General features: G+C 35.4%; 1 protein-coding gene across 1 annotated transcript in view; it reads left to right on the top strand.

Moving 5' to 3' along the window:
* Window positions 1-562: 562 nt before the first annotated feature.
* The window catches only part of TOX (thymocyte selection associated high mobility group box), a 189,985-nt gene continuing 165,992 nt past the window's right edge, over window positions 563-24,555 (top strand). The window contains exon 1 of the mRNA XM_081953440.1: window positions 563-1,274. Within this exon, the coding sequence (XP_081809566.1) occupies window positions 1,161-1,274 (114 nt within the window). The 5' untranslated portion in view covers window positions 563-1,160. The remainder of the gene's footprint in view (window positions 1,275-24,555) is intronic.

Raw genomic sequence — 24,555 nt, 5'->3', positions numbered from 1 at the left:
AAATACTTACTCTACCTTTCATGTAGGAAAATACTTCATGAGATTTTCATCTTCATCAAACTACCCCCAAACAACGACTGCTTAAAGGTTTCAGGCAGAGATGGAAATCTTTTTTAGATAATTGAAGATGCCACGGATTTAACTTGGCCTTCATGCAAGGCATCTCATTTATCAGTTTGTACATGTGCAAGGAGTCCTCCCCTTCTTTAATTTAAGTGTACATATAGAGAAGTTGAAAGCCGAAGTTATGGATACTCAAACCAGCTCCAACCATCCCGAAACCATATTCCTTTATTTTATTTTGTTTCCCCATCTTTTCCTCTGTAGCTCAATCTTTCTTATTTACAGCCCTTTCTTTATTCATTATAAAAGAGTTTTGCTGAGATGGTACCATAGTAACTAGCAGGGGGTAAGAGTGATGGAGAACGGGAGGAAAGAAGGCCTGGATAAGGCTTGTTAGAGCGCCCCCTATCTGCGCTCGCCCTGCGCGCTCCGAGCAAGCAGCAAATGGCTCTGGATTTGCGTGCTCCTTTGTGTGAGCACAGTCGGAGCAAAGCAGCGGCAGCGCACGCCGAATCTCTCCTGTCTACCCCGCTCTTCGAGACGTGGATCAGCCGTTCCAGAACCGGATCTCTGCCTCGCCTCATTCCGCATCACCTCGACGGGAGCTTTAATCCTCTTCCTTTACTCTTCGAGGTAGAGAGCCGTTTGCAGAAATAAAGCGGTTGCAAAGAAAGGGGAGCGGGAGAGCAGAAGAGGAACAAGCAAAGCCAGCCCAAGAGGCAGACGGAAAAGAGCGCAAAAAGCGCCGAACTCTCCCAAGGCAGGCGCGGGGAGACCTGCCGCCTGGGGTCTGCCAAGTGGCGTGGGAGGGCAGACCAGAACTTGAAGTTACCTGCCCTGCCCTAGGAGAAAATCCGGGGCTTTGACTGCCCCTTTCGCAGCCCTTGGCAGACGAGAACGGAGCTTTTCGGAAGAGTTTTGCTCCCTCTCTTTCTTCTGCTTGCAAAGCGTAAACGGATGTGAGGCAGGGAAGGTGCTTCTTTTGCTTCTTCTAAACTCGGGGCGCCTCAGCCTTTGGAGGAGGGGGGACGTTTTGCTTTTGCTTGAGTATAAGCACAAAGAGGGAAGCCGAGGAGTTTGCTTGATGTTTTAGGGCAATGGACGTAAGATTTTACTCGCCACCGCCACCAGCACCACCGCAGTCGGGCGCCGCTCCTGATACCCCCTGTCTGGGACCTTCTCCTTGCTTGGACCCCTACTACTGCAACAAGGTGATTTTGCGTTTTCTCTCTCCAACACCCCCTCTTACCCTGTTCCCCGGGAAGCTGGGCGGTTGGGCAGATGGCTGAGGCTCGAAAGAGAAGACCTCAGGCTCGGCAGGTTGCGCATTTGAGCGAAACCCTCAAAGAGAAGCGTCAACGCCGTTTGGCTGGCGCGCCTCTATTTTAAAGGGAGATGGAAAAGCTAAGCGCTTCCTTTCTGGTCCTGCCGTTATATTGTGGGCGACCTATTGCTGGAAGGGGGGGGGGAGGCGGGGAGGCGTGTGGGAGCGTTGCAAAAGTAATCGCCTTCTCTTCATTTCTTGCACTGTTAGCCTGAGTGCTTCTAAAATATAATCCTGGAAAAGGGGGGGGGTGATGACCAGATGATTGTGGGGGAAGGATTGCCCGTCTCTTGAGTTCTGGCCCTTACTCGTAAGTTCCACAGCAGTGGAAGGAAGCATCCTTAAGAGGAAATAACTCTAGGATCTCAAGTTGAAAGTCTTTGCTAAGTCGTACTTCTGTATATCGTACAAGGTTTGCGGGGAGGGGGGGGCGCTAAATTCATCGCCCAAATAAAGCACTTCTCGGATCTGCTTTCAGCCACCTAGGCAAGAATGACAAAGCATTTGGTTCGGGTGTCAGATCTTAGCAAAGAGTTTGATGGAAGGGGAATTGGAGTTTCAAAAATCAGAAGAGTTGAAGTCTTTGCATTGAAGGTCTGGAGGACTTAGTTCAGAATTAAAAGGCATTTATCATCCTCCTTTACAAATGCAATAAAAAAACCAAACATAAAGCCTTTTTCTTTCTGTTATGTGGGCTGCTGAATAGAGTTGAAGGCATTGTCAGGGCAGAAGGAAAGCAAGTCTAAAGTTCTGTCAAGGCCATGGTATCTCTAGCTACTCAGGAGTAAGTCTTTCTTGGCACTTAATTCCAAGTTGCTACTAATAAAACTGAAGCTTAAGGTTTCCCTTGTGCAGTCATTCTTTGTATTTAATATTTATGTCCAAAAATAAAGTCCAGAATCATATACTGCTTTCCACATAAGTTCTTCCTTTGGTTAATTTTACCCAGTTGCTCTTTTATGAATAACATGAATTTCCACCTTGACCCCTTTGATCCCCATGGGCCCCAGAGGAAAACATTGGTCAGCTTTCACAATCAGTACTTGAAATGCACCTCATAAAGCAAGAGAACAAGTATTGGCAAAAGGATTTATTTAATCCTGGATGTCAGTTGGGCTTTGTTTAAGAGCTTGTTGTGGAAGGTTGGTGCTTCTGCAAGCATTATCAGATGTATTTGTGCCTGTACTTATATGCCTGACCAATGCTAGGTTCTCTCCTGGTTTTAATTGTTTATAAAGATATAGGTGATCAAGATTCTACAGAAAGGCAGTATATTTATATGCTGGAAAGGATGGGGGGGGGGGAATCTACTGTTAAGTGTTATCTCTCAGCTTTGGTGCATGCATGCATTTCAAGTGTTTCAGATTTTCAGATATGCTATGCGAAATATGACAAATTCTGATTTATGCTTGTTTTACAAACATAAGATGTTGCAGTTCTATCATTAAACTCTTCAGCCTTCAGGAAATCTCTAGCATGAGCTCGTGGGTCAGTCATGTTGTATACCATTCATTTCTATCCCTGATGATAAGATACTTATTTTATCCCTTTGATTTTATAAAGTGAAATCTGGACAGCAGTGACACAAGAGATACCATAGAAGAGTCTTGTGTTTTGTGATTTAATGTAGAATGTGGTTCTTGATTAAGATCAAATAAAACTCTTCCTGTAAAAGTTTTCTCTAGGTGTGCTACTCTGGAAAAGAAGTGATAGCTGGACTACTCTCCTCCCCTATATGCAAAGCTGTTTCTGTGCTCAGGCTCTTTAAGTACACAGTAATGATAATTATAAAACTACTTTCACCCTGTGACTTATCACTGTTATCTTTTATGCTGAGTGGTAAGCTTTCCATGCTCAGAAATAAAGAAGTATTAAGTAGAATTAATGACTTAAGTACCAAAGGGCCTGAAGAACCATTTGGCAGTGAAAACTGGACAGTTATTAAATCTACCAATGATTTAAAGCTTCAGAAAGAAGGTAATGACTTGAATACATATTTTGTCCATCATACTCGGAATGGTGGTCCAGATTTAATTTAAAAGTTAAATGCTTTGGAAAATCAGGAATTAAGTTGATATATGAAATCATTTTCTAATTAAGGATTTTAAATCATTTTGGGTGGATACATTTAAAAATCCTTTGCACACATCCTTTCATTTTCTCTTCCCAATCAACTTTTTTATATTAATTATTAGAAATGCTCATAAAAATGAACAAACTTTTTCTTTGACTGTGCATTCTATTTAACCCAATCAAGATAGACAATAAATGTCAAAAATACTACACTCCCATCCTTTTAAAACTCAGGAGTGACATACTAGGAATGTTTCTCATAAGACAACATTCTTTAATCAATAGATATCTTTGTCAAGCTGCTATCCCAATGACCATTGATTATCCTAAATGAACTTAGGATAGCTTTGCTGCCTGGGCCCCTATGAGGCATGTGTTGACTGAGCATCTAATTTTCCTGCATTCTCCTAGTCTCAGTCAATCTAGCTGATTACAGTTGTAATAAAGTCTAAACTTTTTCTCTTGTTTCTCCTGGCTGCAGAAATACACATAATTTAGTCATCTTCTATTACTGCTGCTGGAGTTTCCCCCGTAATGTTGCATCCCCTTCAACAACTTTGATGAATGCAAATAAAAAGACCAAGTTGTATCCTAGAATGCTAGAAACATTTTTATTGCAGGGGGAAAATTTTGACAGGCTCTTGTAAGCATCTACATTCACAATTTATTTCATCTGTACTGATTATAGAAGGTAAGGTAAATATTAATTTGATTTGGTTATTGGCATTAGAGTTGCTTTTATGTTAGAATAATTCCATTTATGTTAGTGGAGTTGTTCTACAGTGTGGGTGAACAATAAATATATCTAAACATGTCAGAAATATTGCCAGGTAATCAGCATAACTTTTATTAGTGGTTTTAGCAAACATGCCCTTTGCATAATATTAAATACATTGTACATAATCTAAGAACCAATATTATCTAGATTTGTGTCTGTTATACTGGTTATAAAGAATTTGGCTTCATAATTGTTTTACATACTACAAAATAGGGAGTTTTTAATTTCCTTTTCTGTTAGCTATCTTTGTTTCAAAAGATTATAAAGGCACTATCTTTAAAATGATGACTTAAACAGTTTAATTGGCAATTGCTGTGTTTTCACTTGCAGTATAGCGTGCTTTGAACATACTGTCTCAGATCATGTTTCTTTCTCCAGCTAAACTCAGAGGGAGAAAAGTGAAAGAACAATGCAAACAATGTTGGTTATGGCAACTGTGTGAGGTATCCTTTATACAAATAGAGAGAATGATGGCTGTATATAGGTCAGTCTTTGAAATAATATAGTGAAACTCATAGGCCAGGCAGACAAATTTAGACTTAAGGTATTATGGTTGATCTCTGAAACTTAGAAGAGAGTTGGTAACCCTCTAACTAGGAGATACATGAACAATGGCATTTTTGGAAAACATTTTGTGGTAAATGCACATTTCCTAGTTTTTTGCTTTTTAGATATGTCCTGTTTTCAATTTAAATATATTTCCATAAAAATATATTCTTAACCTTTCTAGCCACTGTTTTGATAAATTCTTGTATGAAAATTTTTTTGCTGATGATTTTGTCACTTGCCATTATTTCCAACATTGATGATATATGAAGCATTTGCTTTAATATAAGTTTGTTTTGACATCATAATATCCAAATCCATAATTTGGATAATAAGAGGCATGCTGACTTATGCCAAGAATGGTCTCAATTGCTTCCAGTAGTTAGCCTGGCAAAATTATGTATGGACTTCTTTTCTGAAATCTCTTCCTTAAAAGTAAAAGCCCACAGCTAATATACAGTTAACTTGTCAGTATAGTGAAAAAAATCAACCTGATAAGTGTATGAAAGAGGGAGAACATATCCTAAAGAAAACAAGGGAGCAGTTAACACTTAGTACATTTATAAACCACATTTTATAACTTTCAGATTACAGTTTGAGAACAAATTTATAATAGAGCTTTATTATTCTTTTACAAGATTATTTTCTACTATCAACTAAATTATTTTTGATAGGTAAGTATTCGTTTTCTAATGTTGACATTGTAAATACCCAAAGTGAAATTGTAGATGTTGCTGTTTACAAGTTGTCCCCAAAATGCATTTATTATAAGCATAATTCTCCTTGCCTGACACTTAATTTGCTCAACTTCATTACTTTTATTGAAATTGTTAAATTATTGTATTTATTTGAGGAGGTTCTAAAATGTTTTTTTTTATTTTGAGATATATCAGCATATGTGTAAAAGAGGATGCATAAATTCAAATAAATATTGGATTATTTCTGTTTTTACTGCTTAAAATGATACCTCGGAAGAGGATATTTTTAAAAAAATATATTTTTGTTTATTAAAATGTTTCTGTATACTTCAATGTTTTTACTGCTGGGTTGATATTGAACTGTAAAAAGTGTAATATTTTAATACACTTTTTTGAAGTTAGTAAATTTGTTGTTTCTTTTTAGTTGTTTCTTTTCAGTGTGGTCTCCAAAATATCATTGGTTTACATTTGCTTCAAAAAGATATAACTTATACTATTATAAAGCTAAGTTGTCTTATTTCCTGACATAACTGTAACACAGACATAACAATTATTATTATTATTATTATTATTATTATTATTATTATTATTATTATTATTATTATTGCACAACATATGTACAATGAGATTGGTTGAGGTCCCTCAGTGCATGCCCCCAACACAATACAACTAACAATGAAGACAAAAAGAAAAAAAATATCCCTAACCCAATAAATCATATTAACAAACACCCACTCCCATTTTACCAGTGTGAACATGTTACACATTGTCTGTGAGGTCAAAACCTTTCTTAACATTTCACTATGTAACATTTTTATATTTTTATTATTAATATAAAATTGAATATATCATTTTATAGAGAAGCCTTATCTTTCATATGAGAGAGAAATGAACTTAACTAAAATAATGTGACATATACATAAACAACATTTCTAAACAGTTTTCTTTGTAATCATGAATATGCTGAATAAATTGATTAATTATCATCATAGAGTTAATATGAACTGATAAACATACACTCATTGGAAGTAAATCCCACTGAATTCAGTAGGACTTAAGTCTGTGTAAGTATGGTAATTATTTAGTATCAATTGATTATAATTAGGATCAATTGACAATGTTTTCCTTAATCCTGTGAAAATCAAATATATCTGAATAATGTCTACATTTATTATTATAAATGTGAACTTAAATGTGAACTTCCAATTTTAAGTTCATTATTATGTGCATAATTATATTTCAACTAATTTCACATAAACACACTATATGTTTTTGCTCAGGTTGGATAAAAATAAGGAAATTAGTCATAAAATAGATATGAGCAATAGCTTAGATGGGGTTGAAGATTAGAATTGGCTTTAAAAAATTACATCTGGAGCATACCTATGTGAAAACCTTGGGTTTCGTCCTCAACACTCTGAATCATTAAGAATAATAAAATAGAACAGTTTTCCAACTTGGTTTAGGATGAAGCTCCTAGAATTTAAAGCCTCCCTACTGAATCATGTGACTCACTACATTGAGAAGATAGTTAATCTATTTTTTTGGAGAATTGAAGATTTTAATTTCATTGTATCAGGATGCCAAGATGAAGAAGTCTACATTAGACATAACAATATTCAGAGATTTTGGGCAGATTTTAGTTTATGATAATTTCCATGGAACCTATTTTTAAATGGATTGATCTGAGAAGTTGTGGGGTTTTTTTCTCTATTTTTTGGAGAGAAAGTATGCAATAAATGGATTTGTTAAGGTTGGGGTACATATGAATTATTACCACAAAACATTGATTCTATCTATCAGCACATCCTCTTGTTTTAAATTAGGAAAGGTGATTTAGTAGCATATGACTAAATCAACATAACTTTTTTGGAGTTCCTGAATGGTTAGAAACTGCAAGTTGGCTTTGTATTAGTTTGTGGTTTGGTGGGGAAGCATTAAATCATTTTTTGCTGTATAGATTTAGTGTTTTGCCATCTTCATAGTCTTTTTTATTATGCAAACTATTTTAATATATCTCAGATTATTTTTTATTATTATTGTGTCACATCTTTGCATTATTACCAATTGTCTACTCTTTATCACATTAAAAAATAATTGATAATTTTGGTAATATCTAATGGCTTCTGAGTAAGGATACACATATGCAAAATGTTTTAATAAATTACTGTTCTAAAGTGTTTCAGAGAGCTATCTGATTAGGATTAGGATCTGAATATTATTCTAGTGAGAAACCAGAATTCTTGAAACTATATTCATGGCCCAACATAAGCTTATAAAAACGTAATCAGCTTAATTAGGAGTACTCACCATGTGCGTGCACAGAAGCGCCAAAGACTTAAAAGACCGGTAAGGAGCTCGGGTGGGATTCCGGAGCACCATACCGGAACGGTATCCGGTGCTCTGGGCAGGCTCTGGTACACCCGTAACCCACCACTGGTTCAAAAGCATGTAAAAATACAAGTAGAAAAAGACGAACCACCTTTGGTGGGAAGGTGACAGTGTTCCGTGCGCTTTCGGTGTTTAGTCATGCCGACCACATGACCACGGAGACGTCTTCGGACAACGCTGGCTCTTCGGCTTTGAAGCAGAGATGAGCACTGCCCCTAGAGTCAGGAATGACTAGCACATATGTGAAGGGAAACCTTTACCTTTACTAATTTTTCATTGGGATCAGAAAATCAGGTTCTCAATGTAAATACCAATAATACCATTTTCTTTGTTGCCCATGATTTTAGTATGAATGAGATTTCTCTGGGTACAATTTTATTTTAATTTTTTATCCTATTTGGTACATTTATGTTTCTGTTTTTATAACTCTTTTGCTCCAACTTTTTTTTCTTCTGGTTTCTTTTGTGTCATCAAAAGTCTTGAAATAGTTCTATGTCAGTGAATGAATAAAATTTATTGCCTCTTTTCCATGTTTGAGTCAAATATTGGGTCAAATACAGAACAGTTTACTTAATGACCATTCAAAGTTACAATGGTACTGAAAAAAATGACAATTGCAGTGTCCTGGGATCATGTGATCACCTTTTGTAAACTTCTGACAAGCAAAGTCAATGAGAAAGTCAAATTCACTTAACAACTATGTGCTATCTTAACAACTGCAGTGATCCACTTAACAATTGTGACAAGAAAGGTTGTAAAACTGGGCAAAATTCACTTAATGAATGTCTCACTTAGCAACATAAAATTTTGGCTCAATTGTGGTTGTAATTCGAGGACTACCTGTACATATTATATATACTCTGGCTTTGAGGAATATCACTCATCTTTAAACTGCTATATTTGTCTGGTTTCTTCTGATTGTAGTTAAGGTCTGAGTATGGTGTAGCTAAAGTTCAAATTCAATTCCAGTTCACTGAATAACTTTATGCCAGTCTCAAACAATGCAAACCCTAGGAAAGTTGTAGGAAAAATGGAGAAAGAAGTATATGTGTAATGCCTTGAGTTCCTGGATAAAAGCTGAGAAAAATTTTACTGTGCAGAAGAAAAAATTAATAGTGCCTTAATTTTTGTAAAAATTAAGGCACTATTAATTTTTTCTTCTGCACAGTTCGAATTCTCAGTTATATGTATTTTAGTGATTAATTAACTAAGCTGATAGAGGGATTTTCAAAGAGGATATTCTGAATAAATAATAACTTTCTTTGGTGTATCTTGTTTGAATTGTCTGTATGTAATATTTCCTAAAGTTGATTTTATTAGGTTTTTAAAATTGTTTTTCATTTAAAAATGGAAAAGAATATGTCAGATATTGAGGTTTAGATATGCAGTATAAATTAATTGGTTTACTCTTTCTTTTCCTGTTTTGCTAATTTGTCCATAGTTCATAATCTTGACTAGTATCATTTTGGCTTGCCCATGCTACCCGATTTTTTTGTCTGCATATAAGCCAGTGTAATAAAAAGATTAATAATATCTGTGTTCTTTGAAATACATATGGAAAGTATTGGAAAATTGATTAAGGAATGTTAACAATTGTGTCACAAACCTATATATATAAATATTTTCTTTATTTTGAAATCATAACACCTCTCCTGCGCGAGCTGCACTGGCTTCCTGTGGCCTACCGGGTGCGCTTCAAGGTGTTAGTTACCATCTTCAAAGCGCTCCATGGCATAGGGCCTAGTTACCTGCGGGATCGTGTCCTGTCCCATACATCCCTGCGGCCCATTCGCTCCCACAGAGAGGGTCTCCTCCGGGAGCCGTCCTCTAGAGATTGTCAGAGGGCAGTGCCCAGGAGTAGGTCCTTCTCTGTGGCGGGCCCTACCCTTTGGAATGACCTCCCCCCAGACATTAGGACAACAACCGATCTCCGCTCCTTCCGCAGTAAACTGAAGACCCACCTGTTTCGGCTAGCCGGCCTGGCATAACTCGACAACTTTTCCACCCCTTGGTCATTTTTAATTGTTAATTTTAGTTTTAAAACTTTTAATGTTATTGGGGTTTTAACCTTTCTGAGTATTGTAATTTATTTATTTATTTTTTACCTCCTCTGTATGACACTGTGCTGACTGTTGCTTGTGTACGTCGCCCCGAGTCCCTGTGGGGAGAGGGGGCGACTAATAAGTTCAAATAAATAAATAAATAAATAAATAAATAATAAATGATTGGCATGGAAAGAATAGGAAACAAGTAAACTCAGTCAAAATAAGATGAAGATACTGCTTATATATGATTGATATGGCCAGTAAAGTGGTGTTCAGTTCATTCTGGGCTCCTAAAGATTAAGCTGGCAACTAAGATGTGCATTTGGATCCATAATTTTCAAAAAAGACATGGGTGACCTTGGTTTAGAGTAGCTTAGGATGCTAAAGCCATTTTTGATCTTGTCTGGATCAAAACAAATAGTTACAATTATTGATAGCAGGTATTCTGATAGCCTATGATTTAATCTAATAATTTGTAACACATGGTTCTATTTTTAAAATATTTGAAAACCTTCTGGTAATCTATAACAGATTATCAATTTAAATGAAAAGTTCATTATTTTTCAGCATTTTGTCACATTTTGTCACCTGCTGCTAAATCATTTGGGTTCTATCCAGGAGTGGGTTCCAGCAGCCACGACTGCTGGTTCGCTCATGGGTGTGCTGGATGTGCAGTGCAATAATAATTGTTCTGCACGTGCGCAGAAGCGAAAAACAAGATGGTGGTGCCTATGGCGCCGCCTGGAGCACCGGTTCAGGGGTGTGGCAGGCATGGGTTGCTGCCAGTTGCAGCTACCCAGGCCACCAAACCACTACTGGTTCGGCCGAAACAATCCGAACTGGTAGGAACCCACCACTGGTCCCATCTCAAATATATACAGTCATTCACAGAGTTACCGAAAGAGAATCTGTCCATATTTACTTATGTGGGCTCAAGGATAATTATATAAGATCTTCCTCCAAGTGTAGTCTAGAAAATCCAAATAGTGGTAATCAAGTGAGTCTCCCCAAAATAGACATTATAATCCATGATGCACAATCAATCAAAATGCCCTCTTGGACACATATTTTGTGAGCAATACTTTGAAGATCTTGTTGTTACTCCACTGTGCTAGTTTTGTTTTATCTTCATTGTTTTTAATTTAGCTATAGTCAGAGCACTTCCATTATTAGATGGTGTAAATGTCAATCAAATAAAATATACTGTACACATAATTAAATGTTTTTTTTCAAGCATTTGCCACATTGTTATTGCACTGCATAGATTGCTCTCTGCTTTTTATTCTTTTCAATCATTTTTCCATTGTTTGTAGCCGCATTATTTCTTAAGCTTACTTCAATGCCTTCTTTAATTAACTGCTTAACAGTTTTATTTTCTCCCTCCCATCTTCATGTTAGCACCATAAGCCTTTTGCAGACTTTTGACCACCTTCTGATTCTTAGCCTATATTTCATTATGGCCACTGGTTGTCAGTTCCCAGCTAGCATGACTATATGTTAGAATCTTCACTGTGAGGTCTTCTGTTTCCTGGACAAATTTCTTCTTCCACGGACAATTTTCCACCTTTCTTTCCCTCACGTTTTCAGTTGCGAATATGTTTCTAAAACAAAGGGGGAGAGAGGAATCTATGGAAAAAGCACCTTTGATCTTGGGGGAAATGACTTCTAATTCATCACTACTGTAAACTCAGAGAGAGAGTCCAGGTTTTGGACTGTTACTGCGTAGTAGTCCTTCAGTTGTGGAACAGCCTTTTTACAAGTAAAAATACCTCACCTCTGTTTGAGTTTATGGAAAACATTTAAGTGGAATCCTTTCAGAGGGTTTTATTAAACAATGCCTCAAAAATATATTATGAATATATTATTTTCCCTGGGTTTTATTTTTGAGAATTTACTGTCTGATTTATGTTTGTATTTAGTATGATATTCTGCCTTTTATAAGCAATAAAAGTCATATAATTAGGTTAGCATTAAAATTTAATCGATAAAATTAAATAGTTAATTGTTACTTTAGTTCTTATCTGTCAGCTCCTTTGCCTATGCAGCTTTCGGCCTCTAAGCATCTTATTCTTTCTATTTGCTCACAATATAGCTTATTAAGCTGAACTGTTTGTTTGTTTATCACGTAGCTCACACAAATCCATTATGTTCAAACATTAGACAAGTTTTTTCAAGACCTACTATGTTTTGGGAACCTGGATAAGATGTTAACTCAAGACTTACTGTTTCCTCTGCACTCTTACTTAGAGAACGTTTGGTATTTAAAACATATTTTTTTTAAAAAAACATTCCCTTATGTTGGAATGGGGGCTGGGATTCTAGTCCCTTTCGTCTGCGGAATAAATATCGGAAAACAGAACAGAACCAATTTGGGCTTGTGGGGAGAAGCCATCTAAAGAAATACTAAGTTAATGGGCCAGAACTAGCTAGGGACTTTAAAGGGGAAAAAAACCATATAAGATGTTGAAAATGTGTTCTCCAATGGGAAAGGAAATTGCCAAGCCTTCCATAGTAAGAGTCCTTTCTTCCCAGTCATGTGACCCAGGGCAAAACAATTTTTAAGTATTGGAAAGAATTCCAGAAGCTATGTTATGTTTCCTTTCTCTAATCTCGCCTCATTGAAGTTTAGTTTATTTTTATTTTCACCACACTATGTGCACAGGGATTGAAAATGGTGCCAAAAGAACTTTTCTTTTAATAGCTCTAATGTCAATTTGATTTTTCTTATGACACTATATGAAAAAGGTAATATAATCAGTCTCTACAAAGAACTATGATGTCTGCTTCAAATGCAAATAATATTGTGTCATCCTTTTATGCCTGCTTCTAATAATATTTATTTTATGTCATTATTATTTTTTAAATAAATAACTCCTTCTTAATTCTATTTTTTTCCCCTACAACAACAGTCCAGTGAGCTGGGTTGGGCTGAAAGAAAATGACTGAGCGACCACAGAGTCTCAGAATCTTCTGGTTTCTAGGCCATCACCTTTACTGCTGTAACAAACCAGCTGTCCAGTGATACCTTTGCATTTCATGGGATATCTACCATTGTACCTCTGTCTAAATCATACATTTAGGAGTAACAGCAAATGAATGTCATGTGGTAACAACTGTTTTGGTGCAGATCATATCAGAGTTTTGGCACAGCAGGTGGGTTGATAAGCAAAATCCTATAGAAGCTTTTATTACACATTTATTCTAACGTATATGGAAGATATATAAATAATTCTATAATGGATATGTTCAATGTTGCTGCAGTTTATGTTATGGGCTTTCCAGTATGTACACCACATATAGAAAAATGAAAGTCTTGTCTTTTTTTTTTTGAATAAAGGAAACTGGTAATAGTAAAAATGTTCATTATTTGTGTGTTGAGAAAAGCAATAATAGAGAATGGATTCCCTGTGTAAGGGAGTTTAACCACGCTAAGGATACACAATGACTCTCTTTTGAGTTGCCATGTTATAATGTATATAATTCCTTGAAGTACTACAGGCATTTTTCTTCTGTTACAATGGTTGAAAAAAGTAATTTGTGACATAAAGCATAAATCATAAGCATAAGCATAGTCTCAATTCAATTTGTAAAGCTTGTAGGCTGTTCTATTGTGAATTAGGGATAAATATAATATTTCTACTATCTACTACTATTCTTAACTGGGAGATGGGACCCCAAGAAATAATAAATAGTCAATAATGTATATTCATCCTATTTTCTGATGAGAAACAAAGAATGAGAGGTTTCCTTCTTTACTTCTTATTTATCAGTGATCTGGAAGGTTTTATTATGACATCAGTGAAACCACCGTCTTCTCTTTCTGTGCTTCAGAATGAGAAAATGGATTTGGCCCCTTTTCTTTGAATTGAGATTATAGTGAGATTATATACCGGTATTTTGTTTTCCATGACATGGTTTCTTTTTTCTTTTAAATGTTAAATTATTGGAATATATTTTCTTCTTTTGTTCATTTGTGTCTAATTCTTGGAAACTGCCTTGACAAGTCCCTGCAGTTTTCTTGGCAAAGTTTTTTTTTTTAGAATTGGTTTGCCATTGCCTGCTACTTAGGGCTAGAAAAGAATGACTGGCCCAAGATAACCCAACTGTCTTTGTGCCTAAGACAGGACAGGAATTCATGGTGTCCTGGTTTCTAGCCTGACACCTTAATCACCACACCAAACTGACTCTCTGGATATAATTATATATAAAATGATAACTTTTTATAGAGTTAGCCATATAGCTAACCATTCTAAATCTGGGCTATTTTTCTTACATAGAGATTTGCATATTATAAAACATGCCAAATCTGGTTTGGTCCAAAAATGGTTCCCATGATTTTATTGACTTGCTTTTCTTTGACAAGCAGAGTGTAAATGTAGACGATGAAATTGCACAGATAAGCCTTAAATTGGAATGCCTAAAAAGGAAAATAATTCTGAAACAGAAAAAAGGTACATATTATATCCAGCAAATGCAGTAATTAAAATTAGTTAGAGATACTTATAGATAGTAGAGCTTAATATCAAAGTTAATTATATATATTGTGTTAATTTCTTTCTACTGGGGCATAAAAGACTGCTCATAATAGACTCTCAATGCTGTATTCAGTTGCTAAGGATAATAGGATAATCTGTCCAAAAATTAAGCTCTTTGGAAATAAATTATGCTGTTATTTTCCAAGTTAACTTTTGAAAATTTATTGCAGCACTAATCTTTCAAGACCTACTTGTATCGTTAATGGAAATGTGCGTTAGAAACACCAGGTTCTTTGCTCATTAATGAGGACAGTTAATTATGTTAGAAATGTTTCATTTCATCTTTAGTTTTATATTCTGGAGATTAATATTCATGAAGTGGAAGTCTGAAATGTGGCATTAGATTCTAGTTGGAGCTATAGATATTCAGGCAGACCGTTTAAGTGGAACAAGAGCAGAGAGTAAACCTTCTAGAAATTTTCAACCCATAACTGATTGGCCAATAATGAACTTGTTAATTTTGTTCTGAAAAAGTTTTCATTTTTAAAAAATCATGTTGATAACTGGTTATAGCAAACATTATATTTCAATAACAGATAATTTGCCTACTGAAGTTTGCATAATGTGCTAATCGTCTCTAGTGGTTAATAAAAGCCTCCTATCTCACTCCCCTGATGGCTATAAAAGGCTATTAAGTTTGTGGCAGCAGTTCAGGTACAGCTGCTATGTGTTAATAATGCATAATTATCCCACTAATAAACACAGCAAAGGTTATCACCTTCAAGCTCCTAAAATACGTATTTTCTTTCCAAAATATTTATTAACACTTCAAAAGCATATTTGCTCATTTTAGTTAACTATATAGTAGCTTCTTGGGTGACATAGTTTTTAACACCCCAGTTATTCAGTAAACAACTTAATGTATGTTGTAGCTAATACTTTATTGCTATTCTGCTATATTATCTCCTAAGCATTTGTGTACATTGGTCTGTCTATTATGGCGCAATTAAAAACAGTGCTTGGTGGAAATGCCAAATTTTAAGTGGATTTGTTTAAGATAACAGAAAGTCTGTGGGATTCAGATTTGAAGACAATCTGGATTGTCTTCTATCTGAACTTAAACACATGGGCATGCTTACAGTGGTTTTCACTTAGTGCATTCTGCTATGTCACTAACCTCCTTATTGCTCACATATCCTTTTGGTGGGGATGGCTGTATTCATAAAGGCTTTATAAAATATATTTTCTCCAGACAAGGAGGATTCACATGGGATTTCCATTTTGCCTAGGAAACATGCAAATCAATAGGCAGCACTTATCTGCATTGAAATTAGGTATACTGTAATTTATGGGCACAGTGATACTCCATCCCCCAGTCCCTCTTCCATAGCCTAACGTTCTGGTTATGTCTCCTTGGAGAGAAGCAACTGAACAAAATCTCATTTTCATATCATGTGCTATTGTCTTGTGTTTTCTGTTATTCATTTTGATAACCTTGCATTTTCCCTATCCTGTTTTGATTTGGAAACAAATGTTCAGGGAGCTGAGAGATTCAGCAGTGTTTCTGTCATCAAGAGAAATGAGAAAAGCCTGACTTAACTGAAGGACTTTTATTTGTGCTGTACATAGCATACAACAGTTCATTTGTCATGCTTTAAATATATAATACCAGCAATAAAATATGTGCAGGCACAGTTGTGATATATGTAGTGTCTGGCCCCATTGCCATTGTTTGTCGTCTCTACGGTTGTCATACATTGTTCCTTGCACATCATCCCCCTTCAGCAGAATTTGACACAATTTCTAGCTTTCATTGCTGTGTTTTCATTGCACAATATACATGAGTTTGACAGGGTGTGTTGAGGACAACTCTGGCAAGCAATTGATATTTTGAAGTGGCAAGCGTTTCAGCAGCTGCTTGCTTGTGAAAAAGGAATGATAAGATATAGTGTATTGTTAGTTTCGGGCAAAGCATTAAGGTTTAAGCTCTGTAAAAATATACACATTATTCGTCAGTGGGGAAGCAAGGCTTTTATGTTTTTTAGAGCTTAGCTCCTTGGCTGATGTGAACTAGAATGACATTGGTTTAATGGTCAGTAAATGAATAGGAGTACTTTGAATTTGGATTGCTGCCAATTTTGCACCAACAAAAGGACTGACAAAAGAGAGATTTTATGTGAAATGCAAAGCACAAGAAATGTTTTAGACAGAAGTGAAGAAAGAGTAATAGGAAAATTCCAAAAGGAAAGATTGTTCTTATTTTTAAGGCTGTCAGTAATATAAAATAACAGCAGATTAGTTAAATTGTATGTTTCCTGGGTTCAACAGTTTTGGCTCTAAACTATCTCCTGTAAAACTGCAAAATTTGTTTTGCAGATAGCTAATCTTTTAGAATGTATTCATGTGGAATTTACATATTACATTATCTCTCAAGGGACTGTTGACAGAACATTGCAGATGACCACTGCTAAGTTATCCAAGTATCTCTCCATTCTAATGGTGCAAAATTATTATTTAATCAGGTGTGATACTTTCAGAATACAACATTTATTTTGAAGGCAGTTTGTAATGATTGCTTATAATTCAAGATGGATTTGATTTCCATCTGAGTCACTGACGTCATCTGATATCTAAGAAGCAAATTTTCAGTATTTGGATATATTAATTTAGCAGAACTGTGATCTTGTGGCCAATTGCTTTGAGATATGTATCAACAGGCAACAACCATGCAAACTTTTAATATATTAATTTCACATCAATGGGCAGAAAGGCAGTTAGAAGGATGCATTATTTACTCAACTGTTACAACTGGAAGTGTAACTCTTGGTTTTTGCATAGTACTTTGTACAGATCTCCTTCAACTAAATGTATTATTTAAAATAATATCATCAGGTATTTATTCATTTGATAAATTTTACCTTCATTTAAAATATTAGCGCTAAAAGCTTTTGCTGTTTTAAAAACTTTTCTAGAACAAATATGAACAAAAATTTTAAAATCTTGATTTTCCTCTGCATAAAAATGCTTAATAGTAATTATTTTAAAAGTAAAAAAATCAATTTACAGTATATTTATATTATATTATTATAATATGTATTAAATGTAATATATATTATATTTTAAACGTACAAATAAAAAGTCTTATAATATATTTATAAGCTTCATTACCAATAATATTAAATTTTAATCACCCCATATACTTTAAACAAAATGTTTTTTTTTACAGTGTTAACCCAATCTAGATTTTAAAAAATCTTCCTGCTGATAACAAAACTGTTACTGTTTAAACTCTCATTCGGCAGTTAGTTGGTACGCTTCAGTGAATGTTGTCAAAAAGGCTGTTTTCCTGAGTGACGGCCTTGTAAGGATGTGAATAGAAATTTTAATTGTATATCATGTGTGCATTTCATGGAGCTAGTAAATTCACTGCCTGGGTTTAATTTTGCATCTTTATGGATCAAGCACAAAAAGAACCAATTGAAATATTTTCCTTATAAAAGAAACTGAATTGTTTAGAATAAATTTGTCAGCTGATATATTTATGTTAACGCAATCTAAATACAATGAAAATAGTTTGATTATTCAAATTATTCACTCATTTCATTGTAGAATTACTAATAGAAAATGGCAGAAGTTAGTTTCTTACAGCATTTGATTTGAAAAATTATGACCTATATTCTACCTACAAAATTGGCTTTAAAATAAAATAAAAACTTGGTTAACACGTGGTGCAATTGAAGAAATCAATGAAGCCACTTCCTTTTAAGTAATAAGAATTTCTTGTCTTAAAAGGAAGTAAAATTGCCCAAAACGCAATGCGAAAACCTTACATAAAATTAACTGGGATTAAAATCTGTCTAATCCAGCAGGGCTTTCTTCTCTTAGACAGACTATAGATGTTGTCAGAAAACCATATGAGTAATTCATGATAGTGAGAAAGGGTGTATGTCTATTGTTGTTTTTCTCAAGATGGAGGAATGCTTGAAATAATTTTCAGCCCCCAGGGAACTTCTGCATAAAGGTGTTGGTTGGTAACTCAGTTGTGGTACTTAAAAATCCCCACTATTATTTTCAGTATGCAAAGCAAAAAGGAGACACAGTTTAGTGTAACTGTTAAGACAGAAACCTTAACAGTTAGAAACTAGAAATTGTAAACCAGGCTAGAAACTAGTGTAGGAAGTTATCACCTAGCCCTCTCCCAGAAAAATGAAATATCCTAGGAAATATTGAAAAGGCAGAATATTATATTTTCCTGGATGTGAAAAAAGGGAGAAACACATTTTGAACACAAAGTAAATTCCTACAGCTTCCAGCCTATCCCCACTTTGTCAATGGGCCATTAAGAAGACCAAGCTAGTCCACTTTACATAATAAAGAGTTCTCCTCTTCAACTCCAGAGTGATGGGATAAGGCAGGATAATATAAGCCTTCATTCAACTGACCACATGGCATCTGAACTCAATCAAACCTGAATTCAAAACAGCCTATAGAGGGTTGCCCTTGCAGGGGCCCATGGGAGTCTGGCAACCAATCAGAATACATTTCTTACACAGGAACAGGAAACAGATAGGTGGGGCCGAACAGATTATAAAAATCCCTGCAAGCCCTTCTTCAGTCCTTCTCTTCCCTTCTCTTCTTCTCCACCAACATTGAAGCATGTGATCACTTTTTCTGTTCAGGACTCAAGCCATGCGGTCCTGTCCACCATTAAAACCATCTTTCCAAGCAGCCTCCATGTCTCCAGTGTCTTTTTCCCCACTTGGAGCCGAACCCAGAAGGACATTTCTTCCAACACTAGTAAATTCTAGTTCTGCCTTAGGCACCAAGTTAACTGGGAGTCCTTTGGCTAGTCGCTTTCTATCAGCCCTAGGAAACATGCAAATTCAAATTATCTCTGGAAAACTTTCCTTTAAAAATGCAAGGATTTGTCCCCACAGTTGTCAGGAGCCAATAGTAAATAAAAAATACACATGCACTAAAAAAATTGGAAAAGTAAGGGTTTTTTGTTTATAATAAAGACTTTCATGAAACCCTAAAATTTCAGTCGGTTTTTTGCTTCCTATTATCAAAATAATAGGAAACCTAGCTACGAAAAGCTGCTTACAGCTTTCCACTAATGCTTCCTCCAAAAGCAATTCTTAAGGCCATGATTTCATGTTCATTCATGCTAACCAGGAAGTGAAATATTAATATTTCACTTAATTGGGCAATAGGATTGAAGCATCCAGAATACAAAGTTATCAGAATATTCTAATAATAAGCCAGTATGTATTAAATGAAAATGTAGATTCATTAAGAAAACATGGAACACAGTCAGATAAATAATATTTTCTTGCTTTGAATTTGTTAAAGAAGAAAGATTATGACTTATGTTTTTTTCTACGTCATGGAGACATAAATGGGAAATCATCAATCCTATCAGAAAACCTATTACAGTAAGTACTTGAAGTAGTGTAGAGGCCCATTACACCCGGTGATGATACCTTTGTGCTTGTTCCTTGACGGTATTCTTGTTGCTCTCACAGAACACCTGCAATCTACTGTCTGCTTACTGTATAAATTATTATAAATTGTTGCTCTATATTGGGCATGAAAGCTTGCTGAGTGACTTTGGGAACAGTCACTCTCTCTCATCCCAACAGTCACACTCTCTCATCCCAATTCACCCAAGGGTTGTTATGAGGAAAATAGTAGGAGGTAGGAATGTTGCTTTGAGACACTTTCAAAATAATAAAGGCTGACTAAGAAAAATCTAATAAATAAGCAAACAAACTCAGTTGCTCTGCAGTCACGGAAAATATCACAACCCCCCCCCCAGTTATATCTGTAATTCTTTGCATTGGTATGGAGGCAGTGTTTCTCTGCTAGGTCCCAGTTTATGAATGGCAGCATTGGGGGGGGGGGGGCAAATCAACAAACCACTTGGTCCGATGCTATCCAAGTTTTGATTAGTTTTCTTCTCTATTTTTAAAAAAATAAAAAAAGAATAAGCTAGTATATTTATGTATTTTCAAGTATTTAAAAAAGCATAACACAAAATTGGCATGTATAATTACAGTATATATTGCACAAGAAATCACCAAGTTCTAGTCAGGATATTTCAGAGGGATAAGAAGGGTCAATCATTGGTATCAACATGTACTTTCTATTAGGGAGTTAGCTTGGTTGAATAGCTGGCTCAAATAAATACATACTCAGCCTAGTAACAATAGGATCAAGTTAGATTGATATTAAAAAGTGAAATAAATTTTATTAAAATTCAGAATAGATTTGGAGGCAAGACTTCCTACAAGACACACAACCTGAAGTTCCCTAATTTTGTCTTTTATCATTAATTTTCTAGTTGCACAAGTACTTTGTGTACAAGTCTCTGTGCAGCTTTCATCCTCATCTTTGTGCACATGGTAAAGAGGAAAGAGTGACTTAAGGATTATTTGGTTATTTTCTACAGTTAGAAAATTCAGTAATGCTAGAAATATGTTTGGAATTTTGTTGTTGATTCTATTGTTCAATGTGGAAGGTAGGTTATGTGATTACAGTTTCTGAAAATGTAAATTCTATCTTATCTGTATGCTCTTTATATTTTATTACATTTTATAATAATTGTATAATTGTTATTATATATAAATAATAAACTTAATATTATATTATCTTTTTATTGTAGGAGTAACATGTATTTCCATTTGTAACTAGAAGCCAAATGTGTCATGCCAAAATAACTCATTTTTCTTAGTTGCGTCCTTAACTGGTTCACTTCAAACTTTTCCAGAAATTTAACCAAGTTTTATTTGGGTTTTTTATTTTTGTAACAAATGTGTATCTGTATTTTATGCCACCCATTTCCTCTATAAGGTGACTCTGGGTGGCTTATAAGTTATAAAACATGTATTCTGTGTCAGCTGTACAGTTTCCAGTTGGTGTTCAAAGGCAATCTCAAGTACAGTGTGAGTGCTGATGGCATGAACAACTGTCTCAAGGGCTTTAAAACAGCTGAAATTAGTCAAAGCTGGATAAAAGCCTTTTTCCTCAGCCTTCCCCTACTAAAAAGCAGAAGATGAGAGTCCAGGAAAATTTCAAGCTTACTGACTTAATCCTTTGAGGAAAGTGAGCATATCCATAAACGTTATCTTTATCTTTGGGGAAAAAAATAACTTTCTGTCTCTTTTGTCTCTAATTTTTCATAGCCTCCAGAAAAAGGATAAGAATCTCTACTGTACTTTTGGCATGGCTTAAGTACTGTAAAATATAGATAGCTGAGTATTCTGATCATATTGATAGTCTCCTGGGGCAGTTTCACAAAAAAAAATGCTGTGGTTTATGGCGTGTTACAGCTAAACAAGGCAACTGTGGCTTGTTCAACAACTATAGTGGGAAAAAAATCATGATATGTGAATGTATCTATTGATGTGTAAATCCAGCCAATGTTTTTCGTTTCCTATTACCAAAATAAAAATAAATATCCATTCCAGAAATTATTTTTTAAAATATAATATTCCTAAGATTGTCAAACCATTGCCAGAAGAGGGACACTTTTATAGACATATTGAAACTGGTTGAGAATTTATTTGAAGCAATACTTTGTAAGGCACATTGTTATATATGCGCTAAATTAGTCACATCTTACAGAAGACAGACACTGTATCTTCACATGTATTTGTTGCAAATGCCAGCAAACAGAGGAAATTTCTTATTTCCTTGTAATCATAGAGACATCCTAAGCTTGATAGAAGACACAGCTGAAAGAGACACTTGTACTTATGTGCTTTCTGATCTTCTCATTGGAGGTCTTTGCACAGCTGTACTACAGTCAAAAAGCACACCAGTGAATGAAGCCTATAAAACTCATTGGCATATGCTAGCAACTACAGATACTCAGAATGGTAAATAGATTTTCAGTTTCCATTACCCATTAGAGAAACTTGTATTCAGAGGCAATTATGCGTGATTACCATATGCTGGTAATAGTCATCACTTTCTCCTTATCCACAACATTCATCTTTTGTTTGATGGCTCCATTTGATGGATCATATAAACAAGAAAGAAAATCAATCTAGTAAATATGTTTTGACCATGAGGATTTCTAACTGTCTCTAAGTAAACTTAGACTACTGTGAAAAAGGCTACATAAATGAAAACTAGGAGTGGATTATCATACAAAAAGTCTATGAGCATATTTCTAGGCATAGCACATATTTAGTACAATGGAGAACAATGTTTGATGCACCGTTATTTTTCAATTGGCCTTTGAATGGTAGACCTTACTATTATTTATTTTATTTATGTCAAATTTTGAAACCACCATCTCCCTCACAGAGACTCTGGGTGGTAAACAAATATAATACAAATAAATTCTGAGTTAGATTTTAATCACTTGAATAATACTTCCTTGTACTTGGAGTATAGTTTGGAAGACCAAATAATTAATCAGTGATTTTCTCAGATCTTTTAGGCATTTCTGAAATGTGGCAAGCAAACTTTAGAAGATTAAAAAGTTAAAGATTTCCAGGAGTCGACTGGAAGTTCTCCAGCTGAACAGATGTGTGGGGGGGTGAGCTCTGAAGAGCCTCACATGAACCCTGTCTGACAAACCAATTCTAAGATCCTTTTTGGATCAGAACCCCCCTGGAGGGGGGGCGAAGAAGGGGCCGTGTCTCATCAGACACAGAGGGAGGCAACAGGTCCCTCGCAGGTCGGAGATTTGCTCTCTGAATCGGAATAGGGGCAGCAGCATGGTAACATGGCTGCACAAGAAGCTAGTTTCCAGCCAAAACAACTGAACAGGAGCATATTAGCACAAGATGAAAGACTGGTAAGAAGATCTAATGAACTCACAGTCATAAATCAAAACTTGGAAAAGGCAAAAAATCTTGAGACTATAGATAATATTAATGGACAGATCTGGATTTTGGCAAAAAGAAAGAAAGGGAAAAATGGAGGGTTGAATCACTAGCCCCCTTCAAAAAAGCCATTTGCTTGAAACAATTTGGACAGAAAAAAAGAAAGTAGAGAAGTGACAAACCCACTCAAATACAAACTCTAAATTTGGTTTGGACTTGAAATAGAAACCAAACATACCAAAAAGATTTCTTGATCCGAATTTCTTCTAATTAATATATCTTAAGCAACTTTAATTAATGAGAGGTGGAATGTAACAAGGGAAAAAAACCAAGAAAAACACCATTTTCTCACTGACAACTGATAACCTCATCTTGCCTTTGCGGGAAGATTTAATTAACCAACTGTCATAAATCAGAACTTGGAAAAGCAGTAGGCGAAGAGAAACATACCCGAGTTTGGCTGTATGCAAGTTTGTGCCAATTAATATATTTTGAGCAACTATAACCAATGAGAGATGGAAAGTAACGAGGGGAAAAAATAATAAAATCAAAACTGGGAAAACACGAAGTCTTTTTTTCTTTGCAAAAGATCAAGATGGTTCCCGCTTCTCTTCCGCTTCACATTATCTGAATTATCTAAATTTAAGGTGGACTAGAACTTTGAAATAAGAACTGTATAACTAACTGCAATTTTGGAACTGGACTTTATGGAAGAAGAAAAGACTAAGATAGTTCCCCCTGCTCTTCTTCTCTATATCAACTGAACTAGCTAAATTTAAGGTGAACCAGAATTCTGAAATAAGGACTGTATAATTAACTGTAACTTTGGAACTGGACATTATGGAAAGGCGGGAATTTGAAGAATTATGTGAAATTATAAAAAAATATGCATAAATCATTAAAATCAAGCCTAAATAGAATTCTGAACTCAGAGAAGCAGGAACTGAAGGAAGAAGGGGAGGAAGAAGGGGGGAGGGACAATGAAGGGTAGAAATGGTGGGAAATAAAAAGCAGAGAAAAAACTTCATTGGTTTGACAGAGGTATAGGGAAAATTGAAAAGAAGGGATGTGTCCCAACAAAGGAAATAAAAAGCAGACAAAAGATCTCATGGAGGTTGACAGTGGCATAGGGAAAACTGAAGAAGGGGGTTATGCCCCAACAAAGGGAAATAGAAAAGTTTTATTTGGGTTTGACAGTGACTTGGGGAAAATTGAAGAGGGTGGACATGTCAAAACAAAGAAAAGGGAGAAGACAGGAATAAAGACTTACGACAAAAAAAATCAGACAATTAGAAATTAGATCCAGGAAAAAATTAGATCCAGGA

Source organism: Natrix helvetica, assembly GCF_964273705.1.
Source record: "Natrix helvetica genome assembly, chromosome: 4".
Taxonomy (NCBI): Eukaryota; Metazoa; Chordata; class Lepidosauria; order Squamata; family Natricidae; genus Natrix; species Natrix helvetica.
This window is presented reverse-complemented; position numbering and strand designations above follow the sequence as displayed.